Genomic DNA, 17,043 nt, shown 5'->3' on the forward strand with positions numbered 1-17,043 from the left:
TAACTCTAGAGCAGCTTCACTGTTTTAGCAGAGACTCTTTGAGTGTATACTGGTGTAAATGAGAGCAGAATCTAAATATGCTTTTAAATTCACTGAATACAATTATACAACAATAACTATTTAATAAATGTAGGCCTTTTTAAGGCATTGGCCTGAGACTTAAAAGGTCTGGCCTCAATTCCTGTCTTTGCACACACTTCCTGTATAACCTTGGGCAAATTATTCAACTTCTCAGCACTTTAATTTCCTGTCTGTAAATTGGGATTAATAATATTTCCTCTCTCTCACTTTGTACCCATCTTCCCTGTTTAAATTCAAAGCTAGTTGAAACATTGACAGCTGCTCACTATATACTGGTTCATGTGCAGTGCCTAGAGCAGGGGTGGCCAACCTGCAGCACAGGTACCATAAGTGGCATGGGCAGCTTGTGTATGTGGCAGACCAGGGAGGGGACAGGCAGCACAGTGGCAGATAGGGAATGGAACAGAAAACAGAGCAGCAGGTGGGGGATTAGATTGGCACTCAGGAAGGGTGTGGGGCTAATATTGTGTCAAAAAGGTTGCCTCCACACTGGCCTAGAGTACTAGGGCATGATTACAAAGGTAAGTATTGATATAGATCAGGGGTGGCCAGAGTTGCCGTATTTTCGCACATATAGCCTGCCCACGGGTATAAGCCGCACTCAAGTATAACCCATGGAAAACTGTATTTTCGTAAATTAGTCTGTGTATACGCCGCACCCGTGTATTCCCCATGGCGGCGTATACACGGGGAGATGGTGCAGCCCAGCCCGCCCCGGCCCCTGTGGCAGCAGCAGGACAGCCAGGCATGCCCTGGCCCTGGCCCCCGCGGCAGCAGCGGCACAGCCTGGCCTGCCCGGGCCCAGCGGGGAGGCAGCGCAGCCTGCCCCAGCCCTGGGCCCCGCGGAAAAAAAGTCCGTTGACAGCCCGCACCCCCGTATAGCCCGCACCCATCCATTTGTTTTGTAAAATCGCATATACCCCGCAGGATATATGTGCAAAATTACGGTACTTATCTAAGAGCCACATCTGATCCTGCACAGAAGTTCAAGAGCCAGAGAGCATGGGGTGGGGGTGTGTGCTGAGTGACCTGGAGTAGAGGTGGCCACCCTCCCCCACCCCCCACCACTGTAGCGTCGAGCTACTCTGGCTTTCCCTGTGGGGAGTGTACCTGGGGTAAGTGGCACGGCTGCAGTCCCCACCCCTGCAGCCCAGTGCCTGAGCCAGCAGTCCTGGGAGAAGTAGGAGAGCTACAAGTACTGTGCCGGTGAGCCGCATGTGGCTCGCAGGCTGTGGTTTGGCCACCTTTGATATAGATAATGTATGAATTTAAAAAATGAATTAACTTATTACTCTTAAAGGGACTTCTGCTTGTATGACTCATGAAAAATGCTCATTGAAGTAAAATGTTAGTATTCAAGTTACTTCAACATTGATGTCTCACAGGACACCATTGGATGGCTTGTTTTTAGTCACTTTAAATTCTTGGAGGAGAGCTAGATTACACATTTAAAATAGTATAAAGCAATGCGTTTTAACTAGTGAATTGCCCATCAAGAATAATGGATAAATTTCAAGTTACAAAAACAAACAGATTTTACTTTTTATGCGTATTAAATAAATTAAATATTTATAAAACTTAAATCAAATAGGCTGAACATTTGAAGATACCAGTGCCTTCCTGCACTTGCTCTCATCCAGTGGGTGGCTGCCCAGCCACCACCTGCGCGCTTCTTTGCTGGACAAGGGCAAGGGCAGGTGAGCTCTGTGCCACACAACAGCCGCCCACACTCTGGGGCTTCCTCCATGCCACCCCCAGCTGCCTCCTTCCCTGCTCAGGGATCAGGACAGGGCTGCCGCTGCTCACCCACTGCCTCGCACCTCTGCCCAGCTCCCACTTTTCCTCAGCTGGCCCCTCCCTCTGCCCTCCCCGCTGCACCAGTCTCCCAGCGCCCTCCCAAGAGGAGCTCAGTAGAAACAGCCCTGGGCCCTGACATTTTCACAATTCTGGAAGTTGGGATCATCCTGACATGGTCACTGAACAAATGCTAACAGCCCTGCAAGGTTTAGCAAATAAATTTTTCTGAAGATGCAAATGTTCTCTCTCTTACAGTTTTCAAGCTATTCACATTTAAAGAGCATTACAGACAGACACACAGACACAGACAGATGGACTAAGCCCTTTATATATATACTAGCCAATTGCCTGTCAAGAATGACAGGGGGGAGCAGGTGGGTATGGAGCCCCATGTCCCCACCCCATCCGGGCCCACTCCCTTCCCTCCTGCTGCTTGGGGTCCAGGCCCGCTCCCCCCTCTCCCTGCTGCAGTGGTGGGGGGAGGGGAGAAGTGCACCCAGGCCCGATGCAGAGGGTGTGGGGGAGGACCCGGCCTGAGGGTGGGGAGAAGCCGGCCCACCATGGCAGTTGTGGGGGGAGAGGTGGGGGAGGGCAGCAGGCCCGGGATGACGCAGTGGCAGTGGAGGGACGGGAAGAGCAGGCTCGGGGCTGACACAGGGGGTCTGGGGGTGTGGGGGGGAGTGGGCCAGGGCCCAATGGGGGAAGGAGGCCTAGTCGTCCCCTACCCCCGCTGCTGCCATGTCAGGTCGGGCCCGCTGCTCCCTCTTGTATCAGATGTAAAGGACTAATTCCAATTCTAAATCATGCTGGCTCCAAACACAGAGGGGCCCTGACTAAAGAAAGTTCATCTGAATAGGACCGTAGTGACACAGGACATTATCAAACCCTGCTGGGAAGTCTACAGTAAGCCCCTCTATACCCCAAGACTGGTGGCACTGGCTGGAGGAAAGGTGTATTTTAGATAAGTGGATATGACTTATCAGTGCCTCTGCTGCCATCCCTGGAGTCTGGACCACAAATTGATACTACTCCCCTCAAACAGAACTTCTTTGGACCCTGGTGGTAAAAAAAATGCCTATTCTTCTCTACAATTATTCCTTCTTGCACAGTAGTCCCCTGATAACAGGGATTAACTGATATTTTGCCTCTGTTTTTTCTGTCGTATGTTAAAAAATAAACAAAAAGGAGTTATGAACTGAATATAGTGCTCTCAAGTTAATTTAATTGCTAATTTCAGAAATATGATTATATGTGCAGTCTTAAAAAATGCAGCTATTCTCTGCTTCAACTAGTTGTTACTGGGTAATCAATGGTCAGTATGTTAAAAGACTATGCTTTATTTCAGTCATAATAAAAGACTATTTTCAGCTATTTATTTGAGAAAAATATGAGGTGATGCTTTTCAAAACAGAGGAGCTCAGTTGGGAAGCAGAAATGTGGGAGTAAACATTAAATTTTGGTGCATTCATCACTACTTAAGGCACTGTGGAAGATGAAATGAACCTGGTGCCGTGGTTTGTATATGCAGTAGAAGGCCTTGTGCTGCACAACACTGTTTTAGGAAAAGGAACAGGGGCTGTACTTTAGGCAGCATAACAAGAAACAGTTCGGGTGGAAGTAAAGTCTCTATGCAGCAGGCCAAAAGTATTCAGCAGCAGTGTTGAAATATTGGTGGTGGTGGGACTAAAATATAAAATTCCACATGGCCCTAACATTATTTATTGAACTTGAGTAACAATGATGCTCTGATTCTCAAACTGCTTGATGGGAGGAGACCCAGATATAGGAAAGTTTTTCTAGTTAGCAAACTGCTTAAGCAAATGTCTCAGTGCTTTTTTGATTTGAGAACTCTTCTAAGTAATCCTTATGCACAGGGGTTACTTGACTGAAGCCAGTCAGACAACTTTACTAAGGATCACTTTACTTAAGTAAACTATGAAGCATATAGGCCAATTTTTTTAATTGATGAGGCAGAGTTTGTTAATATGCAGTATGACACCACTTCCTTTGACTTCAATGATTCAAGATGGGGTCTTCTGTGTTACCCGTATCATAGTTTTGGCTTTATGGCTTGACTTGCTAATAAAATGCAGCATTTTGAAAATTCTGATTTTTTTTGTTTCTTTCTTTGCTTTCTACTTTAATCATACTCAGCTATCCCACTACTACCACCCAGTGCAAACTGGTTTATTACCTTTAGGCTTATTAATCAATACTGATCTAGAAGCAAGCATCAATCCCAATGAAAAGTGGTACGAATGTGACAGAGAAACTCTAGGAAGTAGAAGTAACCAACAAAGTTGCCACACAAGTACTTACTAATATGTTATTACAAAAACTTCCTTTTTAGTTTTAGCTGGCTGTATCTGACAAAGAGAAATCACAGTTTTCCAACAGTTTCCCAAATCATTCAGGACCAGGGAATAGGAATACGATTCTTTTAAAACTGTCACGAAAGAAAGCTAATGTTCTAAACCAGCCCTATTGTTTTGAACCTCTTCTAAGCACATCCAGTTTTTCTGTCCCTGGCTGCTCCTGCCAGTTTTTGCTTCTCTTTTCGTTTTGTAGTTGCTGCTTTAATCTGGGTGTTCATTCTTATTACAGGGAAACCACTGTAGTAAAGTTGTGTAACACTGTTGAATAAATCTGCTCCAAACTGAAACGTGGCATGCAAGTTATTAGGTTGAGTTCAGACGAGTTTTTTTTCCTACTGAATAAAAAAAATGTTTATTTTAAAAGCATAGGCTAAACAATACAGATTTCTTGGTTGAGTCTTTCTTAGTCTTTAGGTGACTCAGAAATTACTTAAATTAATAAAACAAGCAAGGCTTGAAATTTGACAACCACCCAGCTGATAAGGCTTAGTCATGTAATCAATGTAAAAAATAAACACCACAAAATGTTATTCAAAAATAGGATCTGTTAGTATGCATGTACTAACCATGTATTTAAACCATGTATTTTCCCTAACCATGTATTTTCACCATGTACTTAAAAAGTGTTTTATAATAAGTAGCATATGCACAAATATGTGAGATTTGTCATACCAATTATATAGTTGAAAGCCAAAAACTAGTTGCAAGCCAGTTTTATACCAGTATATTGCTATTTATTCTATTATTGTTACTTTTGATAAAAATAATCTTGTAGAAACAATGCACTGTATTTAAATAACATTAATATAGTCGGCCTTGTTCAAAGATAAGGGCAACAACAGCAAGAAGTCTGCTGACTGAAAGGTGAAAGCAACCCTGCCTTAGTGGGCTCTTTGATATTCAACATCAAGTGTCAGTGGTTAAATTGTGAATTTTGTGACACTTTTCCATGTCAAAAGTAGATTATTACATGCATTACTACTACTAAGGACAACGCAGATCTGAACTTTGAGATTGCCAGTTGGAACAAAAGGTTGAAAAGCAGTCGTGCATCATCTTTCTGATCTTTTGTTCACATGAAAAGATCCTCCTTCTCATTTTAAATAAAACTTAAACTTCAGTGTTGCCTTAAACATACAGCACTTTGTATGCAAATAGTCTTGTAATGCATATGCAATGTGTCCTGGAACCGATGTCTTATTGGGAGGGGATAAATACATCGTTAAATTGTGTTGGGGTTTGCTAAGAAAAGTGATATGAAAAGTGTTAACAGTTCATTTAAAACTGTAATTATCTCAAGGTTGTGTACTACCACACAGCGTCAAAATATATGCTGCAATGGTTGAAGCAGAACTTCACTCAGTGCTCACATTTCCTGGCAAGGCAAACAGGCCAAAAGGGATGATGGTGAAGTTGCACCAGTGATCAGTTTGGTCTTTTCTACACCTCCCAGGCCACTTGTATGACTGAGCAACACCCATTTGTCAAGAAAGAACCCCACATCTGCCTGTGTGGGAAGAACCGTCTTTTTCTTTAGCCCATAGATTTTGTGGGCATGAGGGAAAGCCATTAAATCATGCAGTTCTGAGTGGTAAAATCGCCAGCCTGAGTAGCTGGGCCGGGGCAGGTTCAGGATGCTAGAGGCTCCCTTCGTCTGATGTCGGCAGCTGGTGGGTGGGTGGCTGGGTGGAGTAATTCGACAGACAGCCTTGTTGCTGCTTGGAGCTGCGGGTCAGCCCCAGACAGCAACAGCGCTGCTCTGCCTCTCTGCGTGCGCAGGGAGAAATCCAAGGCAGGGGAGGCAGAAACTTCTGCAGGACGGTCCAGCATTGCTGGCAGGAAGCCTCACTCGGAGGGAACCGGGCGTCTGCTCTTCCCAACCCTAAAGCCACCAGGGGCTTTTAGGATACACTTTCCCTTTCAAAATAAAGGGGGGCAAGCTCCCTTCCCAGCCAGGGGAAAGCAGGGATTCCCCTGCAGAAACGGAACTCCAGGTGACTGCCTGAGCATGTCACAGGATTTCACCCATACCTACCCCTCCTGCCAGGCAGTGTTATGACAGGGGGAACTAATGCAGAGAGGCTGGGCCCAGACCTTCAGAGTCCCGAGCAGCTAATTCAAGTCCTATTTAAGCATCTCGCAGGCTCAAAAAACTAGGCCACGGGGTTACCTCGGGGCTGATTGTCCTGGGCTTCTTGCCCGGGAGGGAGGAGCAGGCTTTTACACAATGGCTTGGGTGGCAACTGGAGGTTACTGGGGTGCTTGACGGGCGCGTGGGGCGGGGCACGGGCCGGGGCGCCTGGAGGATCCCAGGGTAAAGCCTCACGAGCCACCTCGGAGGCGGCGGGACTCGCCCCCCCCCAGCAGGGAACGCGCCTGAAGCCGCCGGCCCCGCCTGGCTCGTCCACACACGCGCACACACACACACGGTACACGGTCACTTATACACCCACATGCGCACACACACGGGATCCCGTCACTCATACATACACAGACACACGCACACACAACCCAGGCGTCCCGGACACACATCCAGGAGCGCCCCTCTCTCTCTCTCTCTCACACACACACACACACGCACATTCTCACACGGGATCCCGTCACTCATACACCCACACACGCGCGCACACACACGGGATCCCGTCACTTATACACACACAGACGCACGCACGCACACACAACCCAGGCGTCCCGGACACACATCCAGGAGCGCCCCCCCCGGGATCCCGTCACGCTCACACACGCCCCGCGCCCGTGTGAGCCCGCCCCGCCGTGCCCCGCGGCGCTGCCATTGGCCGGGCGGCCGGGCCGGGCTGGGCTGGGCCGGGCCGCGGAGCTGGGCGGGCCGGGCCGCGGAGCTGGGCGGGCCGTGCCTCGGCCGCGGGGCGGGCGAGGAGGCGGGCGGGCGCCGCTTCCAGTAAGTCGGCTTGGGGCCGCCGCGTCCGGCACCGTCGCTGCAGCCGCGAGCGGAGCCAGGCGAGGGCTGCAGCCGGCGGTCGCGCATCGCCCGCCCCGGCCCGGCCCGATGCCGCAGCCGCGCTGAGTTTGCCGCCCGGTGTCCGGCCGCGGGGCCCAGCATGGCGGAGGCGCCGGCGCTCGTGGACATCGACCCCGACTTCGAGCCGCTGCCGCGGCCGCGCTCCTGCACTTGGCCGCTGCCCCGGCCGGAGTTCAACCCGCCCAGCTCGGCCACGTCCAGCCCGGCGCCGTCCTGCGGGGGGCAGCCCGAGGGCGCCGCGTCCTCGGCCGCGCCGCTCGGCGTCGACTTCATCAGCAACCTCCGCCTGCTGGAGGAGAGCGAGGACTTCGAGCCGCCCCTGCCCGCGCCGCCGCCGCCGCCGCCGCCGCTGCTCCCGCGCCCGGCGCCTGCCTCTGCGGGGACTTCCCGTGCCAGGAGTCCGGCTGCCTGCATCGCCCGCCGCCGCCGCCGCCGCCGGGCCCCCAGCTGCAACCCCCGCAGCAGCCGCCGGTGCCCGCCCTGCCCTCGGCGCCGCTGCCCCGCAAGAGCAGCTCGTCCCGCCGCAACGCCTGGGGCAACCTGTCCTACGCGGACCTCATCACCAAGGCCATCGAGAGCTCCCCCGAGAAGCGGCTCACGCTGTCCCAGATCTACGAGTGGATGGTCAAGAGCGTGCCCTACTTCAAGGACAAGGGCGACAGCAACAGCTCCGCCGGCTGGAAGGTGAGCGAGGAGCCGGGCCCCTTCCCCCCGCCCCAGCCCCAGTCCTCCCCGCTGCAGCCGGCCGTGGCGAGACCCGCCGTGTCACTTCCCCCGGCGACCAAGCGAGCGAGCTCAGAGTGACAGACGCGTCCAGGGGAGCGGAGCCGGGCGGGGGACGCGTGCGCTGCCCGGGGTGGCCGGCGGCGGCGCGGGGGGAGCCGCAGTTCAAGCCTGTGCAGGTTCCAGCTGCCTGTGCAACAGGTCCTGTCCCGAGCAGCTGCCTGCCACTGCGAGCGCGAGCGAGCGAGCGAGTTCCCCCTGGCAGCCGGCCCGAGCCGAGCGCTGCCCCCTCTCGTCCGCGGGACACGCACTGCCTCGCTGTCCCCCGGGTGCTCGGCGCCTCCCGGGAGCAAATAGAGCAGTCCTTGCCGCAAGGAATTTACAAGCGAAGTGCAGACATGACCCAACAACTCGGGGTCATAAACACGCTCAGGTGGAGAAGGGGCAGAGAGAGGCAGGACAAGGGTTACTATAATCCTGGGTGTTTACAGACCAAGGGGTGGGGGGTGTGTGTGTGTGTGTGTGTGTGTGTGTGTGTGTGTGCGTGCGTGCGTGCGCGCGCGCGCGCGTGTGGAGGGCTCTGTTTGCTTTAGTTTTCCGGGGGCTGGGAGTGAACTGGGAGACAGCTCCCTCTGACAGTCATCTGTGTACCTAAAAGCTGCAGCAGGGCAGGTGATCTGTTGATCATGGGATTTGCTGCTCCGTTTTGTGCAGACTCGAGTGGAGCAGCAAGTGCGGTTTTGCCTCTGGTCCTGCTTCCTGCTAGGGACTGGTGTGGAGGCAGGAGCAAAGAGTACGGCTGCTGAGCCATGCGTGCCTTCCGTGTAGCGAGTGAGCCCACCTCTTTTGTCACTTCACACATCACCTGCAGCTCTCTCAAAGCAGGTTGTCCATCCAGAACTTTTCTCTGATTTTTTTTCCCCTTTGTTTTAATCTGTTATATTTTTTGAAACCTGGCTACCTACCACTTGTCTGTGTGCAGCCGTGATGGATGAACTTCTGATGCCCATTTTTCTCCTAGGTGATAGTATTTAATCTCAAAGAAGCATTGCGAGAATTGTTAAATTATTATCAGGCCTGTCTTTTATACCTGTTTTCATGATCCAGGTATATGGGTTTTTGGCCTTGCTTCTCACTTGATTTTACAATAAACGTTAGTTGCATCTCTGACAGGAAAGGAACAATTGGCATGATAGATTGTCTCAGCTTTTAATTTGATCCTTGGATAGGCTTCTACAAGCTTTTTAGACAAAGTCAGCAAAATACATCAATATCTTTCCAGTTAGGATAGGTTAAATTTGCAGTATTATAGATCAGTGATTTCCAAATAAATTTGAAACTGACCTAAAATATAAATTGTACATGGTAGGGGACTCAAGAGCCCGAGCTACTACCTTTTATAAAATAATGACTTAACTAGGGATGTGGTATTACTTAAGGCCCTTCTTTATGTTTTGCTTTTACAGCTAGATAGCATTCTCTTATGAGAACTTGGATTGCATGCTAAGGACTTTTTGGTTTAAAAGCATGAAAAGGTGCAGCTTCTGGTGCTAAGAATGATTGTTGTTGTTGTTGTTGAAGAAACGTGAATGACTCCATTTAAAAATGAAATGGTTAATACTGAACCGAAATAGTTGTAAATGAGGTATACTCTCACTTTAAAAATTACAGTCTTTCAGGGGATACAGTCTGTTAGTACAAGTTAAGAATTGATCGCATGCATTTTCAGTTTGAGTAAAAGAATTTAAAAGAAACCCTGTAAAGAATGTAGCGGGTTGGTTGCTTCATAGCCTATTACCTATATTTTGATGTTGGTTGCCTTTGTTTTAACAAAGCAAAAAGGCGTTACACAGCTTTTTCTCTCAAATTCAGTGATTTCCTAGGCCTAAGATTTGTTTACATGACAAAATCTGCTCTATTACTTTTGTTTATCGTTTTCAATATTGTACATCTTTAAAAGTCAACTTTTCATGTACAGTGACTTTTTAACATGGTTGACATTAGGAAGCCATATCTAAATAGTTGTACTCAGTCTCTTCGGGCATAAATTGCCCTAATTCCTTATTTTTGAACTTTGTGCATGGGAGTATCATACAAATTAATTGCTCAGATAGTAGGTAGAGGCTTTTAACCTCTCTCTCCAAGTTTAATTATTCTAAAACCTGATGTCTTGTTCCTAGTCCACCTTAACTTGCTCAAAGCAGTTCTGCTTTTGGCCAGTTTTACAGCTGAGTTGACAGACATAAAGAGTTCAAATCACTTTTCTCATTTAATGATGAATCAGTGTCTTGGCCTAAGTTGTCTGTTGGATTTAAGATCTGGATTTTATTGTTTTCTTGCAATCAGTGGATTTTTTAGGTTTAATGATTAAAACTGAATTCTAAGTTTGAGTCAGTTAAGGGCAATGAAGGAAAAGAAGGGTTACTGGAAGGATAAGTGTAGGTTAGAGGGGTTTTGCTGCCAGAAAGTACAGCTGGTTATGTGGAACAACTGTCATTGACTTATGGCCTCCATTGCGTAGTATGATACTGTTTTACCTTTCTCACTTGGACTGTATATCCTGTTTGGGTGAAACATCTTCCAAAACATTTCTTGCGATTATAATTGGAATTTTAGATGCTTATGTAGTTGAAAACCTAGTCGGGGGACCTGTCAAATTACATACCCAATTCATAAACTTAAAAATGTGGACTGTAGTGTTTTTGAACGTTCCAATTTTCGGTGGTTTTAAGCTTAATTATAATTCTTCTTTAGTAGCTGGTGAAATAGATGACTTAATAGGTTTCTTCCATCTCTAATTATCATTATTCTGTAACACCCCTATTGTAAAATTTCGGCTGCTTTTTCCTCAGTCAAAAAACACACTGATAATAGATAAATGCAATTTAACTGCTAGGGATTGAAAATAAATAGTAGTCAGGGCCAGTTCAATGCATTTTTTTGATGGTTATAATTTCATCTCTATTTTGGGAATAAAGAAAATGTTGACTCCAAAACCAGGTTTTAATATTCACTTACCCAGGAATTGATTATTTGGGTTAAATTTACCAAAGTAGGCAAAATTGTTCCGAGTTATACATGTATCTAAAGTCTGTTCTAGAGTTCCTGCGAATTTAGTCTGAACTGTAAAAACTCAGCCAAAACCTTAAGAACACAACAAAGTGAACAGAAAAACCCAAAACAAAACTAGCCCCTTCAGATCATCAGCTTTTTGTTGGTAAAATTGAGTGAAGCACACAAGAAAGGGAGAAGCTAAACATTCTTTACGTAAACCTGTTGTATTGTTGAAGGTGAACAAGTGCTGGTAATAACCCTGTTTGCTAGAAAAAATTGTAGGTAGACCAAGATCTACTACAGAGATAACAAGAACTAAACAATTACGAATGTTGCATGAAAGAATGAAGATTTGAGTTACTATTCCAGTCAAAATGGTCTTTAGCCAGGTCCTTGGGTAAAGGTAGAAGATAGCAGAGGAGGGGTTATGAATTAGTCTTTTGTGGTCTCAGTGTATTTCCCTGAAAGTAATAACATAGGCAACATTTTTCTTTACATAAATCCACTTACTTTGGGCTAGATGGCTTATAAAATCAAGCATATATTTGGTATATACCCCATATCATATACCATTGTTTTACTTCAGAACAGCTGTGAGAGTCATTATTAAAAAAAATTATCATGTTATACATTTTTCCCCCTTTGAACACTTTCTGCTCTTTCTTTTTTTCCCTCCAGCCTTTAAAAGTGTCAGTCAAGCTGACACTATTAACATTAAATGTCTTTAGAATAATTTTCTGAACACAGGGCTCTGTTGAACAGAAAAAAACAATTTAATTTTTGATGGCATTTGTCATAATGTGGTCTGTTTTTCTTTAATTATCTGTGGAGAGGATCCATATTGCATCACTTGTTACATTTCCTTGACTTTTGGCTTAGTAAAGTCTTGATCACCTAGACTTACCTGTTGTCCTGGCTGTAAGAATGAGACCAGTTGAAAGTAAGTTGCAAAAATATGGATGGTAGTTGCGTGTGTTAAGGTGAGCCCAAACCAGGTATTTTGTTTAGTGAGCTGGCTGTTTCTGTCATAAGAGGAGCTGCAGTGGTCATGAGTGACTAATTCATCACATAGGTGTCTGAGCAAGGGAAATTTAAGGGTGTGGCAATTGATTCATAACTCACAAATACATATGATCAACAATTTGAAAAATGCTATTAACAATAAAGAGCGCTTCATAACAGTCGGCAAGACCTTTATTCTATACCTGCAAATAGCTGAAATTGCAAAAGTATATTCCATGCTAAATATTTGAAGTGGGCAGATCTCTACAAGATTTTTTGTTAAACATATCTTTTTTCCCCTTTAATATGGAAGGTAACTCTGACAAAGCAGTTGAAGATCACTGGAAGATTATTTTGGAGAATTTCTGTGTTGCTATCAGTGCAAATAGAATACATGAAATATTGAATCTTTGAATCTTTCCCTTAATGATAGGAATGAATACTTTTTCACAGATTGGTAGACTGGTAGCATGTCTTGCTTCTGGTTTTTTTCCCTCTCTTCCATTTATAAGGATTCCACCAAATCAAAATCACATTGTAAATTATGCAGGGGTTTAGGCTGTAGCCGTGTTGGTCTAAGGATATAGGCAGACAAGGTTCCTTGGGTGAATTTGATATCTTTTATTAGACCAACCCAAATGGTTGGAGAATAGTTATTAAGCAAGCTTTCGGGTTCAAAAACCCTTCGTTAGGCCATTGTAAATTATCACATTGCTTTGTATATGACAGTAATAACACCAGCATTACTAAACTGAAGGAATTTTGGAAATGTGAGACGTGTCATCTGAGATCTGGAAACTGAACTCCTCTGTTTAGGTGCAGAAGAGGCGAAGTAGTAGTTGTGCTAACTTCCACGATGTCCTGAGAAGGTGTTGTAGAATCTAGTTCAGAGTGAAAGAATAGGCAGAAGGCAGGAGAGATGCACTTGATAGATTAACTAAGTCAGAGAAGCATAAGCTTTCACAGCATCTGATGAAGTGAGCTCAGGTTTATGGCTCTGATTTAGTTAATCTATAGGTGCATCTCTACCCAGCCTTCTGCCTGACTGCTCTTAGAAGTAACTTCTAGTTTGTGGTGTTAATAGACAAGAATCTGAGCAGAGATGTTAAGTGAGAGGCTAAGTTAACAAAAAATGTGTAGTTCACATTTGCAGGAGGATGGAGGAGGGCATTGCATCTTCCCCATTTTTTTTAAACTGCTGAAGAGGGATCTACAGTGATATACTTAATCACTGCTGCCTTTTTCCCAGACTCTTATCAGCCTTCCTTTCCGTAGAAGAAGCTGTTCTGGTCTTGGGTCTGCGCATCTTCTGCCCCCTTCTTCAGGACTCCTTTGAGGGCTGCTGCAATCTATTTCTGTTCTGGGAGACCCAGCAACAGAACCTGAGGAAATCTTACTTGCTGGAGAGGCTGTGTAAGGGTAGTGAGAGACCTGTCCTGCCAGCCAAGATGTATATCCTGTCCCAGCTAGTAATTTTTCTGGTCTGGTGTGCCACATCATTTAACCTTGAACTTTTATGTTGAAAATGAACTTCATTTTTTGCACCCAGGTGTTACTTGTCTTAATTACAGAGGTGCTAATATGGTTCCTTTAGTTATAGGTCTGATTCCAGGAATGATTAACCAAACACCTTCATGGCTGTCAAAGATTGGACCTAACATATCAGAGCAAATATCCCAAGGTTCTGCATTCCTATTTAAATCAATTGGATGTGAAAATAAGGCAATTGGTACATTAGACCTAACGTTTCATTTTATGTCCTTTTTATTTGTAGTTCTATGTTTGTTTGGGTTTTTTTTATTTCTTCTTTGAATTTTAGAAATTGGTAAAGGGGCTGGAAGTTTTAGTAACTCGGGCATTGATACCCAGGGTGACACTGGAGAGGCAGTCTGATGCTGCAGGATAAAGATTTTACCTGGATGATCCTGATAGAATAATCAGCAATAACATAATTAACATTGCTCTTTTTTTTTCTGTTCTCTCACTTTTGAGATAAATCAGATGGTTTATACCCCCCTCCTATTGCAAAGTTATTGATTCATGCTGTCTTCAGATTCAAGAAGAGTTTACCCGTATGACTACCAATACAACTCTAGATGGTAAACAGCTTTTTTTTTTTTTTTTAAATGAATGCTTGAGTTTTGGAACACAATGCTGGCAAATTCTGTAGCCACATTATTGCAGAACACATTGGAGTACGGCCATGACTATGCTGAAGTTCAAGCATCAGCCACTTTTGTTCTAGAGAAGGGGGTCTGTAAAAAAACAAAAAACCCCAAACAACCCCCCCCTCAAAGATTTGGATTGAATCGTGCACCGAAGACAACTGGCAAATATGCTTCATTCCCCCCTTTCCTCTTTGAATATAATTTCTTGAAAAACACAAACTAAACTTTTAGGTATCTCTCAAATTGAAAGGAAATGTCAGGTAAAGTCATGCATGCTGCAGTCTATTGACTTGTCTAAAATACTGAGCCTCTCTCCCCCTAGCTATGTTTTCATTGCTTTATTGCTATAGCCCTAGTGTAGAGGCTGGCTATGCCAACACAAGGCATTTTTCTGCCTGTGTAGCTACTCAACTTCCTTGAATGACATGAGGTAAGACAACAAAAGCACTTTTCTGTCTGCAAAGCTGTCAGCTGCGAAAAGGGGTGATTTTCCTCCCCACATCCCCAGTGATTATATCTATGCCAAGAAAATTTAGCAGCATAGACCTGGCCTGTGACTAAAGCATTTGATAGTTTTTACCAGAGTGTTAATGAATTGCACAGATTTTTGTTTATAATTTTAATTAAACAATTACCTAAAATCACAGGAATTCTGCCCTTTTGCACATTTGTGTGGACTTTAAAACCTAGAATGTAGGAGGTAACAGGATTTGGAGAACTGTTCCTGTCCTCTGCACGTCTCACTTTATCAATTTGAACTGTGTTTAAATTTTGATTACTTGTGGACAGCCTTTCTATTGCATTAATTATATTTGCAAAGTTTGATTCATGTGTCTTTGTCAAACAAAGCTGCTTCATGGCCTTATTTAAAAAATATAACAGGTAACAATTATACCTAAGCCTGGTGCAAACGTAACATAGTGGCTCTCTGAAGTTTCCAAGGTGCAAAGTAAGGGAGGACGACAGGAATCAAAACTCAAATACCGAGATTACAGGGGTGACTGCTTCAAATTCTTACCTCTGCCAGTAGTACATTTCAGTATGAAAGATTGAAAAAAACTGCCAGTGCTTTTTACGTATGTAAGGCCGTGGCAGACATTACACTTAAGTCGCAATTAATCTGTTAGTCACAGTTTAAATAGTAACTTGGTCACATGTTCAGGGAAATAATGGCACCACAAAAAGTGAAACCAGTCACAAAAAATATAACTCAAAAAAAAGAATCTGAGCCCTGGTGTGGTCCCAGTGCCAGCTGACAGTTAGCTGAATGTTGGGCACCTGGCTTGCAACTTGTTGGCACAGGGTTGAAATCATGATCCCAAACTCCCTCTGCACTGGGAAGTAGGTCATGATTGAGATCACATATAACATGGCAGGAGGCACAGTTGTTGGGATCAAGGATCAGATCCCATGGTGCCCTTAAAGGAATGTCCGTCAGGGGCCTTAGACACAGATTTATTTGTTCTTTTGAACTGGTGTTGTAATTGATGTTAAAAAATGAGGCATTTAACCCTTTGTGGATGCATCTGACTGTAAATATCTGAGTTTAAGGAGTGTTTGCTGAAAATCAATTGGGTCTGTGTGCGTTGTTAGATAGCATGGAAGGTAGATCCAGATTTTTTGTTGGGGAAGAGGAAAATAATAAATCATTGCTAAATAGGCTGGGAGGAAAAAAGGAGACCAAAACAAAAGAGCAAGGTAATTTGGGTGGGTTTTGGTATTCCTTATATTGGCTTTTACTCTTGGTTTCCATACTACAAAGAGAAAAGCTACTAATCAACAACTTAACTAGATGAAGGCTGTATCATCATGCAAGTGATGATGATGTAGTTCTGCTTAAGACAGCAATTTATTAAAGGTTGCTGTTTCTGTCAAGTAGCTGCTGAAAAGCTTGCTTTTGGTTTATTAGCGAGGACTAGGAAATTGATTCTGCTACTCAGTGTTTTGTAGAACAGAGTAATGTTTTTCAGTTTGTGATGAGGCTGTTTTGTGTATATATCAGGGGTGGGCAAAATGTGGCTCATGGGCCAGATGCAGCCAGGCCATTCTATCTGGCCCACAGGGCCACTAAAAATTTTAGAAAATTAATATTTATCTCCTTCTGGCTGTCTGTCATGTGGTCTTTGATGGCTTGCCAACACTCAGTAAGCGGCCCTTCACCCAAAATAATAGCCCACCCCTGGTATATATAATGCAAGCTGTTTGCAGTATTGGCTCATGCAATACACACTCTCTACATCAGTAGTTTACCTTCTTAGACTTGAGGCTCTAAGGAGACTCCTCCTTAGACTTGAGACATCCCTTGGAAAATGTCAACTCTTATTTTTCACTCACTTTTTTTTTTTTTACTACAGAAAAACAACTGAGCATTTTTCTGTTGCAGAGAGCTGAGAGAGACTACAAGAAGTCAGAATGGTTTTAACACTATGAATTCTTACAGGAAATCTTCAGGATCACCTTGTAAATCATGTCTGTACGCCCAAGAGTGCTAACGTTGTGTGGCACCTTGCAGCACCTTCCAAAGGGTCTCAAGACATCCCAGGGTACCATGTCACCCTGGATGAGAATCACTACCCTACGCAGTATCCAGGCTCAGATTTTTTGATGAATAAAAAAATTGCCTTTCAGACTAAGGAAGAACGGTTCTTGCTCTTCAGAGAGTAACAGCAAAATTGTATCTTGTATCTACATTTTGTATTACTTTGGGACAATTGAATTAAGGTATTAAAAATGAAGACGACACTATTTAGGTGCCCCAGAAATTAGATGGCCCCTCAACCCTCCAGTCCAACATTAGGCTGCAAAAGGATTGTGTAGGTTACATTCCTTGGTGCTTCTTTTTTTG

At 45.0% G+C, this 17,043-nt stretch overlaps 1 protein-coding gene across 1 annotated transcript in view; it reads left to right on the forward strand.

Moving 5' to 3' along the window:
- Positions 1 to 7,136: 7,136 nt before the first annotated feature.
- FOXO1 (forkhead box O1) overlaps positions 7,137 to 17,043 on the forward strand; it is a 92,668-nt gene continuing 82,761 nt past the window's right edge. The window contains 2 exon segments of the mRNA XM_006259878.4: positions 7,137 to 7,574; positions 7,577 to 7,935. Of these exon segments, the coding sequence (XP_006259940.3) occupies positions 7,331 to 7,574; positions 7,577 to 7,935 (603 nt within the window). The 5' untranslated portion in view covers positions 7,137 to 7,330.

This window comes from Alligator mississippiensis, chromosome 1 (assembly GCF_030867095.1).
Source record: "Alligator mississippiensis isolate rAllMis1 chromosome 1, rAllMis1, whole genome shotgun sequence".
In the NCBI taxonomy this organism is placed as follows: domain Eukaryota; kingdom Metazoa; phylum Chordata; order Crocodylia; family Alligatoridae; genus Alligator; species Alligator mississippiensis.